At 48.0% G+C, this 21073-nt stretch overlaps 1 protein-coding gene across 2 annotated transcripts in view; it reads left to right on the forward strand.

Moving 5' to 3' along the window:
- Positions 1 to 19593, forward strand: part of LOC142494789 (nucleoside diphosphate kinase 6-like) — a 45651-nt gene extending 26058 nt beyond the window's left edge. Inside the window, exons 3-4 of one of the 2 annotated variants that reach the window (XM_075599248.1) lie at positions 4618 to 4720; positions 19330 to 19571. In XM_075599248.1, coding sequence (XP_075455363.1) covers positions 4618 to 4720; positions 19330 to 19373 — 147 coding nt within the window. In that variant the 3' untranslated portion in view covers positions 19374 to 19571. Of the gene's footprint in view, positions 1 to 4617; positions 4721 to 19329 lie in introns of both variants that reach the window. The other variant, XM_075599249.1, reaches the window with a different exon arrangement.
- The last annotated feature ends 1480 nt before the right edge of the window (positions 19594 to 21073 follow it).

Genomic DNA, 21073 nt, shown 5'->3' on the forward strand with positions numbered 1-21073 from the left:
AGAAGGAGCAAAGGGAAGCTGAATACTTGATCCAGGATAAAGAGGCCTTAGTTGCTGTACTCCAAACTGCCTGCCATGATTGTGAAATCCTGTGGGAGCAATTGAATAAGGAGTGAGAAGTGAACGCCGAGTTACAGAGGTGTATACTCCCAGCTATACGTGAGCATGAGGCTTTGAAGAAAACATAGCGTCTCTTACAGAGTGAGTTGGAGGAGGTGACGACTAGTCTGGAAAAGGCCAACACCTCAATTCCTACCATGGAGGAAACGCAGAACAAGTCTGCCAAACTGATTTGCTAACCTGAAGCAGAAATATAAGGAGTCTCTACAAGAGGGCCACGGTTTAAACACAGAGCTGGTTATGTTGAAGGAAACCCATGAGAATAGCCTGAGTGATTTTGAGACTGTTAAGAAAGAGAACGTAAGTCTGAAAGAAGAAAAGTCAGATTTGTCTGACCAGGCTAGTGAAGGAAAGGAGACGCTTCCCCAAGCAGAAAAAAATTAAGGAACAATTGTCCCTGGAAAATGTAGAAGTTCAGGCAGCACTGCAGAGCCAGCTGCAAGAGCTGCGTGCGCAGCTACAGGAGGCCATGGAGATGCAGTGGGTCCTGTAGGAAGAAAGTGTCCAGGTGACTAACCAAGTACAAGTGCTACAGGAACGGCTGTGTCCCACAGAGCAGTATGAAGAGCTGAAGGCCACGCTGCGTGTCACCAAAGTATCGCTGGAGGCGGAGCTTGGTTGCCAGGTGACTGTATGAGAGGGAGCGGTAAAAAGGTCCAGAACCTGGAGCAAGAGCTGGAGAAGCAGAGAGGCTGCTCCATCCCCATGAGCCTGTACGCCAAGGAGAAAGAGGCCTGGAAAACAGAAGCAGCAGCGACCCTGGTGATGAAATCTGCAGAGCTGCAAAATATGAAGGATTCGCTGACGCAAACTCAGAGCAAGCACCGGGAAGAGGTGAAGGCCCTGAGAGGGGACTTGCATGATCAAACTGAAGAGCTGCAGAAGCAGGTTGCTGAGTGCAAGATACAGCTCGCCGAGAGGGAGGAGATGTCCATCCGTCAGGTGGCTTGCCTGACATTGCGCTATGAAACCGAGATGGTCGATACCCGAGAGCTGCTGGACCACACGACCGATGAGAGGTTCCGGCTGCAGCTTGAGCTGGAGAAGGTCCGGGAGGAGCACCGGCTGCTGCAGGCCAGAAATAGAAAAAGGGAAGCCGGTTTAAGCCTTGCGCTGAATCAGCTGACAGATGTGGAATCGCAACTCAACGCCAAAGAAGCTGAACTGGCAGCTGCACTGAGTGAAAAATGCAGAAGGACCGCTTCAAGACCTGAGGAAGGACCTGGAGTCTGAGCGCGCTAGCCACAAGATGGCAGAGAAACAAAAGCATGACCTGCACGAGGCACTCGATGCCCTAAAGACTGAGCATGACGCTACGTTAGACTCTACTGCTGCCCAGCAGGAGGTTTCTCAGCTAAAGTTGGAGAAAAGGGTACTGGCCCTTCCCAAGCGTCAGTATCCCACAGAAACTAATGCCTGTGAAGACAAGGGTACAGTGAGAGCTGGGGACACCGCTCAATTGAAAAACAAGATTACAAAGTTTGAACCGCCTGAGCAAGGAAGGCGCTCCAGGACGCGTGACGGCGATGCCGTTGTAGTACTACAGTCTACTTTCCACAAGGCACGCAGTAGGAAGACCAAGTTGCGATGGAGTAGCACAGTAAGAATCCAGTCATACTGCAGTGCCCATGGGACCCAAAGTGGATTCCTTGCCAGGAAGGCAGCCGCTGTGAAGAGATAGTCGTGAATGGGACGGAAGTATGTCCGTGATCATAAGATGAGAAAGACCTCACAGATTGTCCAGCGACACTCCCAACGGAGTAAGTTAAGGAGTCAAGACAGGCCCAAGCCTTCGAGATGGTAATAGAGAGGCATCATGGGGTGCACTTGGGGTTAATAAGAATCCCACCCAAGTTAAAGTACTGAAGATAAATGATGTGGAACCCAACACTGAAGGTACACTGATGGAGAAAGGTCCAAAAGCCATCACCGCTAAAGCAGATTTGCTGTCTTCACAAGAGAAGGCCAAACAGTCACTGGCGAGTGAACGCAATGAGCTGACCAAGGTCAAGGCTCTTCTACAGGGTAAGGGGGACTCTGAGCACAAAAGGAAGAAGACAGAGGTGCATCTTCAGGATTTGCAGATCAAGATCACAGAGTGGCATAGAGTCCTGACAGAGAGAGCTAATAGACAGTAGGATGCTCAGGAACCTTTGCAGAAGGGGACACAACAAAGGCGGAGCTTCAACCCTAGACTCCGGCCGGCACAAGATCTAGAGGTAGCGAAAGACCAGTCTGCAGGCCCAGAAGGCCTAGTACTTGCCCCAAAGGAGAGACTCTTCAACTGAAAGGCAAGGAAAAAGAAGATGTAGATATCAGACATGTCTGACAAAGAAGCTGGTGCAGGGAATAGTGCACGGGTCGCTCACAGGACAATGTTTCCTTGTGGGAGGAATATGTGATATCATCACTGTCCTCTAGGGGCTGAATAGGGCAGCTATAGGACTTTTGCAGCACACAGAGTTAATCCTCTCTGGAATAGCTGTTCACCTGCTGGCTAATTAATGAGGATGGACTTCCTCAGTGAATATTCAGGAAGTGCTTTAAAAGACTGATAGATGCCATGGAGAGAAAGAGAGACTGTTTTCCCCAGAGAAGGGGGGGAGATAGGAGTGCTCCCCAGCTCCTGAAGCTGGTTACAGAGGAACCTAAAGAGGAGTTTCTTTGGGCTCGGGTGGGGCCGAGGTCCCTCTAAGAAGGAAGGACGCAAGGCCTGTGCTGAAGCAGTGACATCTGCTCCGGAGGACTTGCAAACAGATAAGCAAAAACCCTTTGTTATTGCTGTGTGCAAAGACTGTATTATATTGGTGCATATGCCAGGGCATGTTTTAGCTGGGAACCAGTATAGTTGGCCAGCGGCCTTTAGAGAGGGCTGAAGAAAAGTCTGTTAGTTTCGCTAACGGGAATAAGATTTTATTTTATTATTTGGTTTTCTTAAAGGGACGGTGGGCCTGTTGTATGATTTAATAGAGTATAATGAATTTAGACAACCTGCATAGGGGTACATTGCATCCAAAAAGATGTTGTTCAACAGGGAAAATAGGGTGAAGACAAATGTCCAAGGGTAGATGGATGTTGATTCAAACCCCTTGGGTTATCTGAGTGATATGCACAGTAGCTGGTAACAGTCCCTAATGTCCACGCATTGGATGTAAGCTAAGTAAATACTCAGCCAAGTCCATGTGTGGTAGCAATCAGTGAGCAGCAGTCAGTCCGCTGGCCGCAGCATGCAGGTACACCTGATCCTGGAAATGTGCAGGGTACAGATGGAACGCAGGAGCCACTCATGCTTCTATAGCATACAGCAGGTAGCAGTAGGGGGTTAATGGTGTTCGGATCCCCCGAATGCGGAGGATAAGGCAGCATGTAAGGATTCCTCAGAGGACATACAGGCAGAGACGCTCCAACTATCGTTTCGCTTGGTATAACGCTTCCGGGGGATTAACAAGAGGAGGGCTCATCAAGGTATTTAAATCTCATCCTCCTTGGATCAGGATCCAGCTTCTCTGAGCTGGATAAAGGACTGGGAGGTCCGAAACGTCGCCCCACTTTTCTTATATTGACCCTTATGTGTGTCTGATGCATTGAACCTTATCTAAGCATTTACTTTACCAGAGAGTGCTTCAGATTGTTTGATTCTCTCTATCTCTCTCTCTATATATATATATATATATATATATATATATATATATATATATACAGTGGTTGACAAATCACCAAAAAATCTACTCGCCACACAAAAAAATCTACTCGCCACCTAGTACCAAACGTGTGGTGCTTGGGCCAATAGGAGCTCGCCATGATGTTAAATCCACTCGCCTGGGGCGAGCAAATGTATAGGTTTGTCGAACACTGTATATATATATATATATATATATATATATATATATATATATATATATATATATACAGTGTTCGACAAACCTATACATTTGCTCGCCCCGGGCGAGTAAATATTGGCCCAAGCAGCACACGTTTGGTACTAGGTGGCGAGTAGATTTTTTTGTGTGGTGAGTAGATTTTTTGGTGATTTGTCAACCACTGTATATATATATATATATATATATATATATATATATATATATATATATATATATATATATATATATATATATATATAGAGGGTTTTTGTCACTTTTTTTACTCACCATAACTTAACTCAGTAGTATATATATATATATATATATACATACATACACACACACATACACACACACACTGGTGTGAAAAGGAAAGTACACCCTCTTTGAATTCTATGGTTTTACATAATAACAATCATCTGTTCCTTAGCAGGTCTTAAAATTAGGTAAATACAACCTCAGATGAACAACACATGACATATTACACCGTGTCATGATTTATTTAACAAAAATAAAGCCAAAATGGAGAAGCCATGTGGCTATATAATGAGAATAAATGAGAAGCTATATAAAGCTGTCTCGCGCCCCCCCCCCCCCCCCCGTCTGCCTCGCTTTCTCACACACTCCTCTCTCACAGGCTGTACATGAGAAGATTTTGAACAACAACTTTCTTATCGTGCGCAGTAAAGAGCTAAGATGGCGAGCCACGGATTCCCAGAGCTTCTATCGGGAGCACACAGGTACGACCTCTGGAGGCCTGGCTCTCATATACACACTATGTTCTGAAGTCCCCTGGGGGCCTGGCTCTCATATACACTATGTATCCCTGTAACAGGGGACTTATCCCTGTTCACAAATGTGCTTCTAATCCAGCAGTGTGGTGGTCAACTGCTGGTAAGCAATTAACTAACACCACCTGGCTGATTACAGGTGTTAGAAAAAGCCTGCCTCTGAGACAGGAAGGGAGATTCCTTAGTCCACAAGGGTGCGGATCCAAGAGAGCAGAGAAGCTTCCCCTACAGCAGCCCAGCTAACAGATAAGACTTTTCGTATAAGACTATTATCTATGTCTATGTATATTGATAAATGTCTCTATGATTTGGGCTGGTGAATTGCTGGGCTAACCACGCAGTTAGAGAGAACTGGATCACAAGTGTATATATACTCCAGAGTGGAGCGGATTTTGTTTCCTGATTTACATGTTTGCTGTGTTTAAAGCAACAGGCGCAATAAAGCCTTATTTTAATTTCACCTTAAAACAGTCTCCATTGCGTACCTCTGAACACGTCTCTTACATATGGTCGTCAGAAGTGGGACGAGAGGTGGCCCTTGAAGTTAAAAGGGGCCCCGGAGAGTGCCTGTGAAATTTTTTGTGCTTTTTGCCTGCATACAGTCTTGCAAACAAACCTGAGCAACAAAAACAAAGATTCACCTGCAGCAGAGAACAGAATTAAAGGGATACACATCCAGGCAGGAAATCTACACTGCACTGAAGAAAGCCACAACACCATAGATGGACTCTTTTCCCCAATCCCAAGAGGAGAATGAGAGACTGCTGAAGCAGGTAAACCTTAATTGCCTATCACAATGATGTGTAATACAGTATGGTTGTTGATGAAGGGGCTTTGACTTCCAGCAGTAGTCAGGGTTCAAGAAGTGAGTTAGCGCTCCAGAGGAGCTAGGCTTTATTGTTTTCGTTAAAAAAAAAAGCAGTGAATACAGACAGTGACCCACGAACAGTATTGATTCTGGAAGTAAAGGCTGCCACACCGCATAGGACTACCAGCTATGATTGGAGTATATGCAGAAAAGTGTGAATATTGATGCAAGACTGTGCTGAAGCAGGGGAATTTTCAGCAAACAAGTGCTGAGTGTAAAATTGCCCTACCGGGTTAAAAAAAAAAAGGGATTTCTGAACTGTGTAAAAGGTAACCCAAAGCCAATTGCTATGGGTTGGTTCGCCCTGCCGGGAGTGAAAGAAATATTCCACTGCAAAGAATATATTTTTTTCTGCAAGTAAAGTCTATCTATGTATCTTGGGAGGGAATGCCAACCCAAAGATGAGACTGAAAATTACTGAACTCAAGCAGAAAACCACATTATTTTGCTGAAGCGGAGGGATTGCATCTAGCAAGTAAATGGTGTAAAGCAAATAGAAGTTTTACTTAGCAACTGCACATCCAGTATACCTAATGAGAAGGCATGCGTGCACAGTACTGCTGATGTTGTAAAACTTACTAAAGGAAAGAAAAAGTCTACGGAGATGCCTGTGAGAGCTACGACCTCTACAAGCAAAATATGCCCACCGGTAGGACTACCACAAGCTGGGGTTCTAGAAAATACACTGGTAAAAGCTGCAATAGCGTCTCCAGAGGTCAGGAAGAAAAATACACCTGATAGCCCCAAAATGGAGGACAAGATGCAGCGTTCCTGGAATGAACCCTACCCCACGGAAGAGTGGCCCTTCCAGTCCGATGCGGAGGAAGACATCTCTTACGGGGAACCCAAACCGAGTCACACCCACAAAACACCCCAAGAATGGTGAGGGTGTCTGAACTCGGTACGAACAGAAAAGACCGCTCCCTATGATGACGAATATGATTGGCAGGAGAAAGAGCGGGAGCAGCGGATCACCGAATATTTCCGTCAGCTATTACAGTTGCAAGAAAAGCGTGGTGGATCCAGTGACGCTGCTAAAATTTCAAATGAAGACGGAGACCCCAGTATCCCTGAGGGGACGGCGTCGTCCAAAACAAAAAGGCGAAAAAAGAAAAGCGGTTCTTCACGTACCGTGGAAGGAGCAGACAAGTCCGCAGATCCTGCGGAGAAAAAGGGGGACGAGAGGCCCTGCATCCTAGGGAAAATGGAGGATGTGTCATGCGAATGACCGAATATCCAGAGGGCCCAAGGCAGAAGTCGGCTAACCCAAAGAAGTGTCTGTCCGGTGCCAACAGTGAGGAAACCTCAACCAACCATCCCAGGGAAGCAGAGCCGGAACCAGTGAGTGACGATCCCTTGACCAGCCCTGAAGATGCCCTGAAAATTGCCAGGCGTGACTGTGATTTGCTCTGGGAACAATTGAAACTTGAGAGGGAAGATAATGCTGAGCTACAGAAGACGGTGCTCGCAATGTACTCTGAATCTGGAACAGAATTGGACGATCTCAAGTCTGAGCTAAATGCTGCAAACACTAATAATGCCACCATTGCGGAAAAGCTTAGCCAATCTGATAAAATGATGGCTAAACTGAAGCGGAAGTATGAGGAGGCACTGAAGGAGATTACAGTCTTTCAGCAAGATGTTCACAATCTTCGTGCAGCACTGGATGCCTCACAGCATGAGATCAACAGCGGCCACACAAAACTGGAAGTCTCTAGAAAGGAACTTCACAGTCTCGCTGAGGAGCTGGACCTTTCAAAGAAAACTATCCTCCATCTTAATTTAAATCTCAAAGTCTCTCAGAAGGAGCTTCAGACCCTCAACCTGGAGATGGAAGTCTCACGCCAGGAGACAGCCTGCCTCCATGCAAATGTGCAAAAATGGAAAGTGGACTGCAAGGAGGCCCTGAATAGTACAAAGACTGAAAAAAGAGAAAATGTAAGATTAAAAAAAGAAAATTCTGAGTTGACAGAACACGTCAAGGGAAAGAATGAAAAGCTGCACGAGCTTAAAGAAATAAACTTTTGGAAGATGAAAAGTTTGAAGCAGAGCACCGACTACAGAACCAACTGCAAGGTCTGCGTACACACCTCCATTATACTGAGGAAAAGCAGCAAACGCTGCAGGAAGAAAAGCTGCAGGCTGCTAAAGAGGTACAAGCGCTGCAGGAACGTCTGAATACCCAGTACGTCCCCACAGAGCAGTATGAGGAGCTAAAGGCCACGCTGCATGTCATCAGAGCATCATTGGAGGCGGCGCTTCGATACCAGGTGACTCTGTATGACAGGGAGCGGGAGAAGGCCCAGAAACTGGAGCATGAGCTGGAGAGACAGAGAGACTGTTCAATTCCCTTGAGTCAGTACACCAAGGAGAAAACAGACGCAGCGGCAACCTTGATGACAAAAATTACAGAGCTCTAGAATATGAAGGAGACACTGATACAGACTCAGAGAAAGCAAAGTGCGCAGATACATTCCCTGAGAAGATACTTGCAAGACGCACTCAAACAGTGAGACTCTGCAGACCAGTAACTTACAGATTCCTCCAATACGGAAAAAGGTATTGGCTCTGCCCAAGCATCGGTATCCCACAGTAACTAATGCCCGTGAGGACAAGGGTACAGTGAGAGTTGGGGACTCCATGCACCTTCAAAACAAGATTACGAAGTTTGAGCCACCTAAGAAAGCACTAGCCAAACCTGCAGCTGCCCAACAGGCAACAAACAGAGGTAGGAGTGCAGAATCAAAGCCAGAAGAATCCTTAGCTGAGGAAGCTGAAAAGATAGGACGTTCTCTGGAAAGGGAGGTGGAGGTGCAACTCAGTCCCAAAGAAGCTGAACTGGCGACTCCGTTGTGTGGAGGAGGTGCAGAAAGACCGCTTCAAGAGCAGAAAACTCTAAGGGCTAGTCCTAACTGCTCTACAACTGTTGCCATACAGTTTGTCTACAAAAAGAGGAGTGCCCTGACCTCTGAAGGTCAGGGGAATGTTGGGACTTTCTCCCCCACCTCAGACAAAAACCAGAAAAATTGTATTAGGCCAAAATGTTGACAAATATTCAAAAAGCTGTAAATGTTATAAATGCCTAATAAAAAATTTTGAAACAAAAAAAAAAAAGAGGAGTGCCCGACGCAACGGAAATCTCATGACCGCGCACTCGGTAAAAAGACTTTACTTGGAAAAAGTCCTCCTCGAGCGACTGAGGGGTGCTGATCTCAAGCACCTTCGGGAGGAGACAAAAATAAACTGGAGAAAGGGCTCCAATCCCAGCAGGACTGAGGGTTCTCTTCCTCCATCCACTCTCATTCAAGTCACAGAAAGATCTCGAATGAGAGTGGAAGGATGGGCTGTGGCCATGGCAAGCCCGAGCTTCCCACAAACAGGGGAGGTATGTAACAGGGGACTTATTCCTGTTCACAAATGTGCCTCTAATCCAGCAGTGTGGTGGTTAACTGCTGGTAGGCAATTAACTAACACCACCTGGCTGATTACTGGTGTTAGAAAAAGCCTGCCTCTGAGACAGGAAGGGAGATTCCTTAGTCCACAACTGGGCTGAACCAAGGAAGGACAGATGTCTTGAGCGGCAAGCTGACAACAAGACAAAGGGGACAAGATTCTAACCTGGAGCCCAGAGATTGCCTTAGCACACAAGGGTGCGGATCCAAGAGAGCAGAGAAGCTTCCCCTACAGCAGCCCAGCTAACAGATAAGACTTTTCGTATAAGACTATTATCTATGTCTATGTATATTGATACATGTCTCTATGATTTGGGCTGGTGAATCGCTGGGCTAACCACGCAGATCACAAGTGTATATATACTCCAGAGTGGAGCGGATTTTGTTTGCTGATTTACATGTTTGCTGTGTTTAAAGCAACAGGCGCAATAAAGCCTTATTTTAATTTCACCTTAAAACAGTCTCCATTGCGTACCTCTGAACACGTCTCTTACAATCCCGAAGTCCTCTGTTCTCATATACACACTATGTCCTGAAGTCCTCATATACACACTATGTCCTCTGGGGGCCTGGCTCTCATATACACTGTGGACGGACGTTCACAGAGGTACACAATTGGGAGGCTTTATAATGTGAAATTATAATAGGCTTTATTGTGCCTGTTCCTTTTCATCAGGAAATTATCCAAACACGGGGGGAACAAAGCTTCCATTCACTTGGGAGTATTTCTAGTGAAATCCTATGCAATTAGTTCACATCTCCCTTAGTCAAGCAGTTCTCGCAGCCCCAAAACATATAGCATGAAAATAAGCAGATATAAGCAGTCTCTTAAGAATAAAAGTCTTATCTGTTTCTTGGAGGGAAAATCTCACTTCCTGGTTCAGCTTCAGGTGCAGTAGTTTTCCCTGTGTCTTGAATTCAGCTCTGCTGTGCAGAGCTCAAGACCGCTCAGCTCCAGAGATCTGGGTTTCTTTTGGTCAGTCTCTCCTGGGACTCAAGAACCTCTGCTCTGTCTCTCCAAAGGTCAGCTCTCAGTCAGAGCTAGGGAGGAGTTACTTCCTGTCTCAAAGGCAGGCTTTTTCTACTACCTGTAATCAGGCAGGTGGTGCTAGTTAATTTGCTACCAGCAGTTAACCACCACACTGCTGGATTAGAGGCACCTTTGTGAACAGGAATAAGTCCCCTGTTACATACCTCCCCTGTTTGTGGGAAGCTCGGGCTTACCACGGCCAAAGCCCATCCTTCCACTCTCATTCGAGATCTTTCTGTGACTTGAATGAGAGTGGATGGAGGAAGAGAACCCTCTGTCCCGCTGGGATTGGAGCCCTTTCTCCAGTTTATTTTTGTCTCCTCCCGAAGGTGCTTGAGATCAGCACTCCTCAGTCGCTCGAGGAGGACTTTTTCCACGTGAAGTCTTTTTATCGCGTGCGCGGTCATGAGATTTCTGTTGCGTCGGGCACTCCTCTTTTTGTAGACAAAGTGTATGGCAACAGTTGTAGAGCAGTTAGGACTAGCCCTTAGTTTTCTGCTCTTCTCCACACCACGGAGTCGCCAGTTCACCTTCTTTGGGACTGAGTTGCACCTCCACCTCCTTTTCCAGAGAACGTCCTATTTTTTCAGCTTCCTCAGCTAAGGATTCTTCTGGCTTTGATTCTGCACTCCTACCTCTGTTTGTTGCCTGTAGGGCAGCTGTAGGTTTGGCTAGTGCTTTCTTAAGTGGCTGTATTAGGGTCTCCTTCATATTCTGGAGCTCCGTAATTTTTGTTGTCAAGGTTGCCGCTGCGTCTGTTTCCTCCTTGGTGTACTGACTCAAAGGAATGGAACAGTCTCTCTGTCTCTCCAGCTCTTGCTCCAGTTTCTGAGCCTTCTCACGCTCCCTTTCATACAGAGTCACCTGTTATCGAAGCTCCGCCTCCAATGATGATCTGAAGACATGCAGCGTGGCCTTTAGCTCCTCATACTGCTCTGTGGGGACGTACTGGGTATTCAGACGTTCCTGCAGCGCTTGTATCTCTTTAGCAGCCTGCAGCTTTTCTTCCTGCAGCGTTTGCTGCTTCTCCTCAGCATACTGGAGGTGTGTACGCAGACCTTGCAGTTGGTTCTGCAGTCGGTGCTCTGCTTCAAACATTTCCTCTTTCAAAAGTTTATTTGTTTCTTTAAGAGCCTGCAGCTCTTCATTCTTTCCCTTGACGTATTCTGTCAACTCAGAATTTTCTTTTTTCCATCTTAAATTTTCTCTTTTTTCAGTCTCTGTACTATTCAGGGCCTCCTTGCAGTCCACCTTCCATTTTTGCACATCTGCTTGGAGGCGGGCTGTCTCCTGGCGTGAGACTTCCATCTCCAGGTTTAAGTTCTAAAGCTCCTTCTGAGAGACTTTGAGATCTAAGTTAAGATGTAGGATAGTTTTCCTTGAAATGTCCAGCTCCTCCGTGAGACTGTGTAGTTCCTTTCTGGAAACTTCCAGGTCTGTGCGGCAGCTGTTGGTCTCATGATGTGAGGCATCCAGTGCTCTGTGGAGTGTCTGAACCTCTTTCTGAGCTACGTCCACCCCTATCTGGACACTGTTGACCTCCTGTTGTGAGGCATTCAGCTCTATGCGAAGAGTGTGAACCTCTTGCTGGAAGACTGTCATCTGCTTCAATGCCTCCTCATACTTCCGCTTTAGCGTAGCCACCATTTTATCAGATTGGCTCTGCTTTTCATCCATGGCGGAAATAGCAGCATTTGCAGTATCTAGCTCAGTCTTGAGATCGTCCAATTCTGTCCTGGCTGTAGAGTACATTGCGAGCACATTCTTCTGTAGCTCAGCATTATTTTTTCTCTCTCTTCCTAATTCTTCACAGAGCAGATCACAGTCCGGCAATTTTCAGGGCGTCTTCAGGGCTGGTCAAGGGATCGTCACTCACTGGTTCCGGCTCCGCTTCCCTGGGATGACTAGTTGAGGATTCCTCACTGTTGGCACCGGACAGACACTTCTTTGGGGTACACGACTTCTGCCTTGGGCCCTCTGGATATTCGGTTAACCGTGGGACGAATTCTCCATTTTCTCTAGGCTGCAGGGCAACTCGGTCCCCCTTTTCCTCCACAGGATCTGCGGACGTGTCTGTTCCTTCCACGGTAAGTGAAGAACTGCTTTTCTTTTGCTTTTTCTTCCTTTTTGATTTGGATGACACCGTCCCTTCAGGGATACTGGGGTCTCCATCTTCATTTGAAGTTTTAGCAGCTTCATTATATACACCAGGCTTTTCTTACAGCTGCTTTAGCTGAAAGAAATATTCGGTGATCCACTGCTCCCACTCTGTCTCCTGCTGATCATATTCGTCATTAAAGGGAGCGGTCTTTACTGTTCGTGCTGAGTTCAGGCACCCCCACCATTCTTGGGGTGTTTTGTGGGTGTGACTCGGTTCGGGTTCCCCGTAAGAGATGTCTTCCTCTTTATTGGACTGGAAGGGCCACTCTTCCGTGGGGTAGGGTTCATTACAGGAACGCTGCATCTTGTCCTCCATTTTTAGGCTATCAGGTGTAATTTTCTTCCTGACCTCAGGAGGCGCTATTGCAGCTGTTGCCACTGTATTTGCTAGAACCCCCAATTGTGGTAGTCCTACAGATTTGCATATTTTGCTTGTAGAGGTCGTAGCTCTCACAGGCATCTCTGTAGACTTTTCTTTCTTGGGTAATTTTTTTTTTTCAATATCAGCAGTACTGTGCATGCATTTTCTTTTATCAGGTATACAAGATTGTGCCGTTGCTAGGTAAAAAAGTCTATTTGCTATACACCATTTTTTTGCTAGGTGCAATCCCTCCGCTTCAGCAACAGAATTTGGTTTTCTGCCTGAGTTCAGTAATTTTCAGTCTCATCTTTGGGTATTATGGCATTCACACTTCACACTTTGGGTGTCTGTTTTGCTCCCAAGATATATAGGCAGACTTTTTTACTTGCAGAAAAAAAAACATTCTTTGCAGTGGACTCAACACTCAGCAATTGGCTTTGAAAAACCTTTTTCTTTATAGGGCAATTTTACACTCAGCATTTGTTTGCTAAAAATTCCCCTGCTTCAGCACAGTCTTTGTATCAATTTTCACACTTTTCTGCATATACTCCATTCACAGCTGGTAGCCCTATGCGGCATGGCAACCTTTATTTGCAAAACCAGTACCCCTCATGGATCACCATCTGTAGTCACTGGTTCAGCGAAACTTTTGAAAACAACAAACAACTATCCCTTTTTAAGGGCTGACTCACTTCTTGAACCCTGACTATGGCTAGAAGGCAAACTCCCTATTTCAATGACCGTATTACACTTTGTGATAGGCAATTAAAGGTTTGCCTGCTTCAGCAGTCTCTTGGGATTGGGGAAAAGAGTCCATCTGTGGTTTTTGTAAGTTTCAGTGCAGTGTAAGTTTCAGTGGTGTGTATCACTTTAACTCTGCCTCTGCTGCATGAGATGTTTTTTTTTTTTTTTCTAATTTTCTCAGACTTGTTTGTAGGCAAAAAAGCACAACAAAAAATGTCACATAAAACTCTCCGGTCCTTTTTAACTACAAAGACACCTCTTATCCCACTTCTGACACCATATGTGGACGGACGTTCACAGAGGTACACAATTAGGAGGCTTTATAATGTGAAATTATAATAGGCTTTATTGTGCCTGTTCCTTTTCATCAGGAAATTATCCAAACACAGGGGGGGGGGGGGAACAAAGCTTCCATTCACTTGGGAGTATTTCTAGTGAAATCCTATGCAATTAGTTCACATCTCCCTTAGTCAAGCAGTCCACGCAGCCCCAAAACATATAGCATGAAAATAAGCAGTCTCTTAAGAATAAAAGTCTTATCTGTTTCTTGGAGGGAAAATCTCACTTCCTGGTTCAGCTTCAGGTGCAGTAGTTTTCCCTGTGTCTTGAATTCAGCTCTGCTGTGCAGAGCTCAAGACCGCTCAGCTCCAGAGATCTGGGTTTCTTTTGGTCAGTCTCTCCTGGGACTCAAGAACCTCTGCTCTGTCTCTCCAAAGGTCAGCTCTCAGTCAGAGCAAGGGAGGAGTTACTTCCTGTCTCAAAGGCAGGCTTTTTCTACTACCTGTAATCAGGCAGGTGGTGCTAGTTAATTTGCTACCAGCAGTTAACCACCACACTGCTGGATTAGAGGCACCTTTGTGAACAGGGATAAGTCCCCTGTTACATACACACTATGTCCTGAAGTCCTCTGTGGGCCTGGCTCTCATATACACACTATGTCCTGAAGTCCTCTGTGGGCCTGGCTCTCATATACACACTATGTCCTGAAGTCCTCTGGGTACCTGGCTCTCATATACACACTATGTCCTGAAGTCCTCTGGGGGCCTAGCACTCATATACACACTATGTTCTGAAGTCTTCTGCGGGCCTGGCACTCATATACACACTGTGTCCTGAAGTCCTCTGGGGGCCTGGCTCTCATATACACACTATGTCCTGAAGTCCTCTGTTCTCATATACACACTATGTCCTGAAGTCCTCTGGGGGCCTGGCTCTCATATACACACTATGTCCTGAAGTCCTCTGGGGGCCTGGCTCTCATATACACACTATGTCCTGAAGTCCTCTACAGGCCTGGCTCTCATATACACACTATGTCCTGAAGTCCTCTGGGGACCTGGCTCTCATATACACACTATGTCCTGAAGTCCTCTGGGGGCCTGGCACTCATATACACACTATGTCCTGAAGTCCTCTGGGGGGCTGGCTCTCATATACACACTATGTCCTGAAGTCCTCTGTGGGCCTGGCTCTCATATACACACTGTGTCCTGAAGTCCTCTGGGGGCCTGGCAGTCATATACACACTATGTCCTGAAGTCCTCTGGGGGGCTGGCTCTCATATACACACTATGTCCCGAAGTCCTCTGGGGGCCTGGCTCTCATATACACTATGTCCCGAAGTCCTGGCTCTCATATACACATGTAGCCATGGCTGGGCCAGCTAACTGTCTGCCTTACCTGTCATGCAAGTTCTAGTAAGATCCAGACAATGACCGGCTGTCATGTGGGGTGGAGATGACCTGGGAGTCTGCATGTGTCCAATAAGGATGTAGATCCTTTGACCTCCCCTTTTGCACCAAAGACGAGGTGTCCTAAATTATAGAGATGAACCCAGCCCTCACAGGGTGGGGTTCAGACAGTCCCTCTTCCTCCTCAAGGAATGAGCATGTAAGCCAAGTCTCCTCCCAGCTGGGAGGGAGACGTGCTCAGTCCCTCATGGGCTGGGTGCAATCACTACTCTAGTGAGGCCCCATCATTACCAGCAGGCCTGTACCATCCAGGAGCCTGGAACCTATCCCCCCAACTGATTGCAATCGCTGTAATAACATCATGCAGTGGCTGCAGAATAAAGACCATCCCTTTTTATATATCTGGCTGAGTCGCAATCTATTGGCCAGATGTATGGGGATGACCGTCTTGGTCATGGTGGGGATTGCCTTCATGTCTACTGGAGCCCACTATGGGTGGAGGCACTGGCACCAAGAAAGAACATTCCGGTTCAGCGTGAGCCTGTCCTGTTTCCCCACTACACTGCGGAACACTCAGCATCGCCTGAGCTAAACAGGTACCGAGCACCACACAGGACTGTAGCCAGGGTAAACCTCCCAGAGGGGGGGAGAGGGGAGGGGGAATTGGCTTATTCAGTGATATTTCAGGGCAGTGGGGCTCTCTGTCTCCCACATACAGAGACCGGGAATTGGTTTGTTCGGTGATATTCTGGGTGCCGGGAGCTCTCTGTCTCCCACATACAGAAACCGGGAATTGGTTTGTTCGGTGATATTCTGGGTGTCGGGAGCTCTCTGTCTCCCACATACAGAGACCGGGAATTGGTTTGTTCGGTGATATTCTGGGCGTCGGGAGCTCTCTGTCTCCCACATACAGAGACCGGGAATTGGTTTGTTCGGTGATATTCTGGGCGCCGGGAGCTCTCTGTCTCCCACATACAGAGACCGGGAATTGGTTTGTTCGGTGATATTCTGGGCGTCGGGAGCTCTCTGTCTCCCACATACAAAGCCCGGGAATTGGTTTGTTCGGTGATATTCTGGGCGTCGGGAGCTCTCTGTCTCCCACATACAGAGACCGGGCATTGGTTTGTTCGGTGATATTCTGGGCGTCGGGAGCTCGCTGTCTCCCACATACAGAGACCGGGAATTGGTTTGTTCGGTGATATTCTGGGTGCCGGGAGCTCGCTGTCTCCCACATACAGAGACCGGGAATTGGTTTGTTCGGTGATATTCTGGGTGCCGGGAGCTCGCTGTCTCCCACATACAGAGACCGGGAATTGGTTTGTTCGGCGATATTCTGAGTGCCGGGAGCTCTCTGTCTCCCACATACAGAGACCGGGAATTGGTTTGTTCGGTGATATTCTGGGCTCCGGGAGCTCTCTGTCTCCCACATACAGAGACCGGGCATTGGTTTGTTCGGTGATATTCTGGGCGTCGGGAGCTCGCTCTCTCCCACATACAGAGACCGGGAATTGGTTTGTTCGGTGATATTCTGGGTGCCGGGAGCTCGCTGTCTCCCACATACAGAGACCGGGAATTGGTTTGTTCGGTGATATTCTGGGCGTCGGGAGCTCTCTGTCTCCCACATACAGAGACCGGGAATTGGTTTGTTCGGTGATATTCTGGGCGTCAGGAGCTCTCTGTCTCCCACATACAGAGACAGGGCATTGGTTTGTTCGGTGATATTCTGGGCGTCGGGAGCTCTCTGTCTCCCACATACAGAGACCGGGCATTGGTTTGTTCGGTGATATTCTGGGCGCTGGGGCCTCTCTGTCTCCCACATACAGAGACTGGGAATTGGTTTGTTCGGTGATATTTCTGGGTGCCGGGAGCTCGCTGTCTCCCACATACAGAGACCGGGAATTTGTTTGTTCGGTGATATTCTGGGCTCCGGGAGCTCGCTGTCTCCCACATACAGAGATCGGGCATTGGTTTGTTCGGTGATATTCTGGGCGTCGGGAGCTCTCTGTCTCCCACATACAGAGACCGGGAATTGGTTTGTTCGGTGATATTCTGGGCGCCGGGAGCTCTCTGTCTCCCACATACAGAGACCGGGAATTGGTTTGTTCGGTGATATTCTGGGCTCCGGGAGCTCTCTGTCTCCCACATACAGAGACCGGGCATTTGTTTGTTCGGTGATATTCTGGGCGCCGGGAGCTCTCTGTCTCCCACATACAGAGACCGAGAATTGGTTTGTTCGGTGATATTCTGGGCGTCGGGAGCTCTCTGTCTCCCACATACAGAGACCGGGAATTGGTTTGTTCGGTGATATTCTGGGCGCCGGGAGCTCTCTGTCTCCCACATACAGAGACCGGGAATTGGTTTGTTCGGTGATATTCTGGGCGTCGGGAGCTCTCTGTCTCCCACATACAAAGCCCGGGAATTGGTTTGTTCGGTGATATTCTGGGCGTCGGGAGCTCTCTGTCTCCCACATACAGAGACCGGGCATTGGTTTGTTCGGTGATATTCTGGGCGTCGGGAGCTCGCTGTCTCCCACATACAGAGACCGGGAATTGGTTTGTTCGGTGATATTCTGGGTGCCGGGAGCTCGCTGTCTCCCACATACAGAGACCGGGAATTGGTTTGTTCGGTGATATTCTGGGTGCCGGGAGCTCGCTGTCTCCCACATACAGAGACCGGGAATTGGTTTGTTCGGCGATATTCTGAGTGCCGGGAGCTCTCTGTCTCCCACATACAGAGACCGGGAATTGGTTTGTTCGGTGATATTCTGGGCTCCGGGAGCTCTCTGTCTCCCACATACAGAGACCGGGCATTGGTTTGTTCGGTGATATTCTGGGCGTCGGGAGCTCGCTCTCTCCCACATACAGAGACCGGGAATTGGTTTGTTCGGTGATATTCTGGGTGCCGGGAGCTCGCTGTCTCCCACATACAGAGACCGGGAATTGGTTTGTTCGGTGATATTCTGGGCGTCGGGAGCTCTCTGTCTCCCACATACAGAGACCGGGAATTGGTTTGTTCGGTGATATTCTGGGCGTCGGGAGCTCTCTGTCTCCCACATACAGAGACAGGGCATTGGTTTGTTCGGTGATATTCTGGGCATCGGGAGCTCTCTGTCTCCCACATACAGAGACCGGGCATTGGTTTGTTCGGTGATATTCTGGGCGCTGGGGCCTCTCTGTCTCCCACATACAGAGACTGGGAATTGGTTTGTTCGGTGATATTTCTGGGTGCCGGGAGCTCGCTGTCTCCCACATACAGAGACCGGGAATTTGTTTGTTCGGTGATATTCTGGGCTCCGGGAGCTCGCTGTCTCCCACATACAGAGATCGGGCATTGGTTTGTTCGGTGATATTTCTGGGCGCCTGGAGCTCTCTGTCTCCCACATACAGAGACCGGGAATTGGTTTGTTCGGTGATATTCTGGGCTCCGGGAGCTCTCTGTCTCCCACATACAGAGACCGGGCATTTGTTTGTTCGGTGATATTCTGGGCGCCGGGAGCTCTCTGTCTCCCACATACAGAGACCGAGAATTGGTTTGTTCGGTGATATTCTGGGCGCCGGGAGCTCGCTGTCTCCCACATACAGAGACCGAGAATTGGTTTGTTCGGTGATATTCTGGGTGCAGGGAGCTCGCTGTCTCCCACATACAGAGACCGGGCATTTGTTTGTTCGGTGATATTCTGGGCGCCGGGAGCTCGCTGTCTCCCACATACAGAGACCGAGAATTGGTTTGTTCGGTGATATTCTGGGCGCCGGGAGCTCGCTGTCTCCCACATACAGAGACCGAGAATTGGTTTGTTCGGTGATATTCTGGGCGCCGGGAGCTCGCTGTCTCCCACATACAGAGACCGGGAATTGGTTTGTTCGGTGATATTTCTGGGCGCCGTGAGCTCTCTGTCTCCTACATACAGAGACCGGGAATTGGTTTGTTCGGTGATATTCTGGGCGCCGGGAGCTCTCTGTCTCCCACATACAGAGACAGGGCATTGGTTTGTTCGGTGATATTTCTGGGCGCCTGGAGCTCGCTGTCTCCCACATACAGAGACCGGGCATTGGTTTATTCGGTGATATTTCTGGGCGCTGGGGCCTCTCTGTCTCCCACATACAGAGACCGGGAATTGGTTTGTTCGGTGATATTCTGGGCGCCGGGAGCTCTCTGTCTCCCACATACAGAGATCGTGATGAGAATAAGAAATACACAGATTGGTTTCGCTCTCCTCCTCTCTCCTAACGTCTCTTCTCCTCTGTCTGTGCAGGACGGTTCTTCTATCAGAGGCTGGTGGAGTTCATGTCCAGGTGAGATCTCTTCTATACATGGGAGAGGCCTCCAACATACATGTGTCTCTACATACGTGTGTCTCCTGTAAATTACTGTGTGGTAGCTCTGACAGTCTCCAGCTACAATCATTGTATTGTTGCATTAGAAATAATTACATTTGCTTATTAACCGGCTAATGATCATAACTTCAATATTACAATAGCACACACTGCGCGGTCACATTGCGCGGTCACACTGTGCGGTCACACTGCGGGGTCACACTGGCACCTGTTTCTCAGGTAAGGGGTGTTAGCGGTTAGGGGGCTAAGGAGAGAGGTGTTAGGGTAGGGGTTAAGGAGAGGGGTGTTGGCGGTTAGGGTAGAGGGCTAAGGAGAGGGGTGTTAGCGGTTAGAGATGGGGCTAAGGAGAGGGGGGTTAGGGGGTTAAGGAGAGGGGTGTTAGCGGTTAGGGTAGGGGGTTAAGGAGAGGGTGTTAGCGGTTAGGGTAGGGGGTTAAGAAGAGGGGTGTTGGCGGTTAGGGTAGGGGGCTAAGGAGAGGGGTGTTAGCGGTTAGAGTAGGGGCTAAGGAGAGGGGGTTAAGGGGGTTAAGGAGAGGGGTGTTAGCGGTTAGGGTAGGGGGTTAAGGAGAGGGGTGTTAGCGGTCAGGGTAGGGAATTAAGGAGAGGGGTGTTAGCGGTCAGGGTAGGGGGTTAAGGAGAGGGGTGTTAGCGGTCAGGGTAGGGGGTTAAGGAGAGGGGTGTTTGTCACAGTGACTAACCTGATCAACAATTTTATATTTTCGGGTACGAGATTGAGCACACAAGTTGAGCAAAATAAACTGACATTTATTTCCTTACTAGACAGACACACGACAACCTTAGAATATACTTGACAAAAACACTTACTGAGGGAGAGAACGGGATAGAATGTCCAAAAGTAAAACAAAGCCCGGAATATTGTCTTTTAAAACGCGTGTCCTTTGGCAAGGGGCGCGCAGTTTCAGCCCAATAAGTCCGTGAATTTGGCAAAGTTCGTTTCGGTCCGTTGGGTTCGTTAGATAACCCCCAGCACTAACGAAATCCTGAAGCAGAGTTTTGTCCTTGGCTCCGATGAAAATAACTCGTTGCCTTCAGGAATCATTGCCGCTTGTAGAAGCAAAGTGGAAGTTCGTTCACATTGTGGAACAAAGACAAAAGACAACAAGGATAGCTCGGGGGGCATGTATATCGGGTTTGAGAACATATCTCCAAGATACCCACCCAATCCCTCTCGTGGGAATTTTCCCACTCACCAATCCCCAACTTGCCCACAGTTTGCAGAGTGGGCACTCTAGGGATTTCCGGTTAATACAGCGCCTGTGCGACATTGCCACCTTGGCCGCTTTGCATATGTGGACTCACCTTTTTACCTGGCGTCGCCCAGGCTAGGGTTTGCCCGCAAAGTGTGAACTAGCCCAGGATCTCTTATTTAGCGGGCATCCCGGCTAATTCACACATCCTGACTCTGGGGCTTTCATATGCAGCACTTCCCTAGACTCACAGGCACTGCCTCAGCGTGGGGTCTGTGAAGTCTGCATAAGAAAGTGTCCCAGCTCATGGGTGTTAAAACATTTGGTCCCTGGGTGCATTTCAATGACAGTAGAAAAAACCTCACCCTGTCTGTACATTTAAAACTGCAGCAAAAAATACACCTTATTAAAAAATATATGTTCCACTTATCCCAAAGTTATAATTTTACTATGTG

Source organism: Ascaphus truei, chromosome 5 (assembly GCF_040206685.1).
Source record: "Ascaphus truei isolate aAscTru1 chromosome 5, aAscTru1.hap1, whole genome shotgun sequence".
Lineage (NCBI taxonomy): Eukaryota > Metazoa > Chordata > Amphibia > Anura > Ascaphidae > Ascaphus > Ascaphus truei.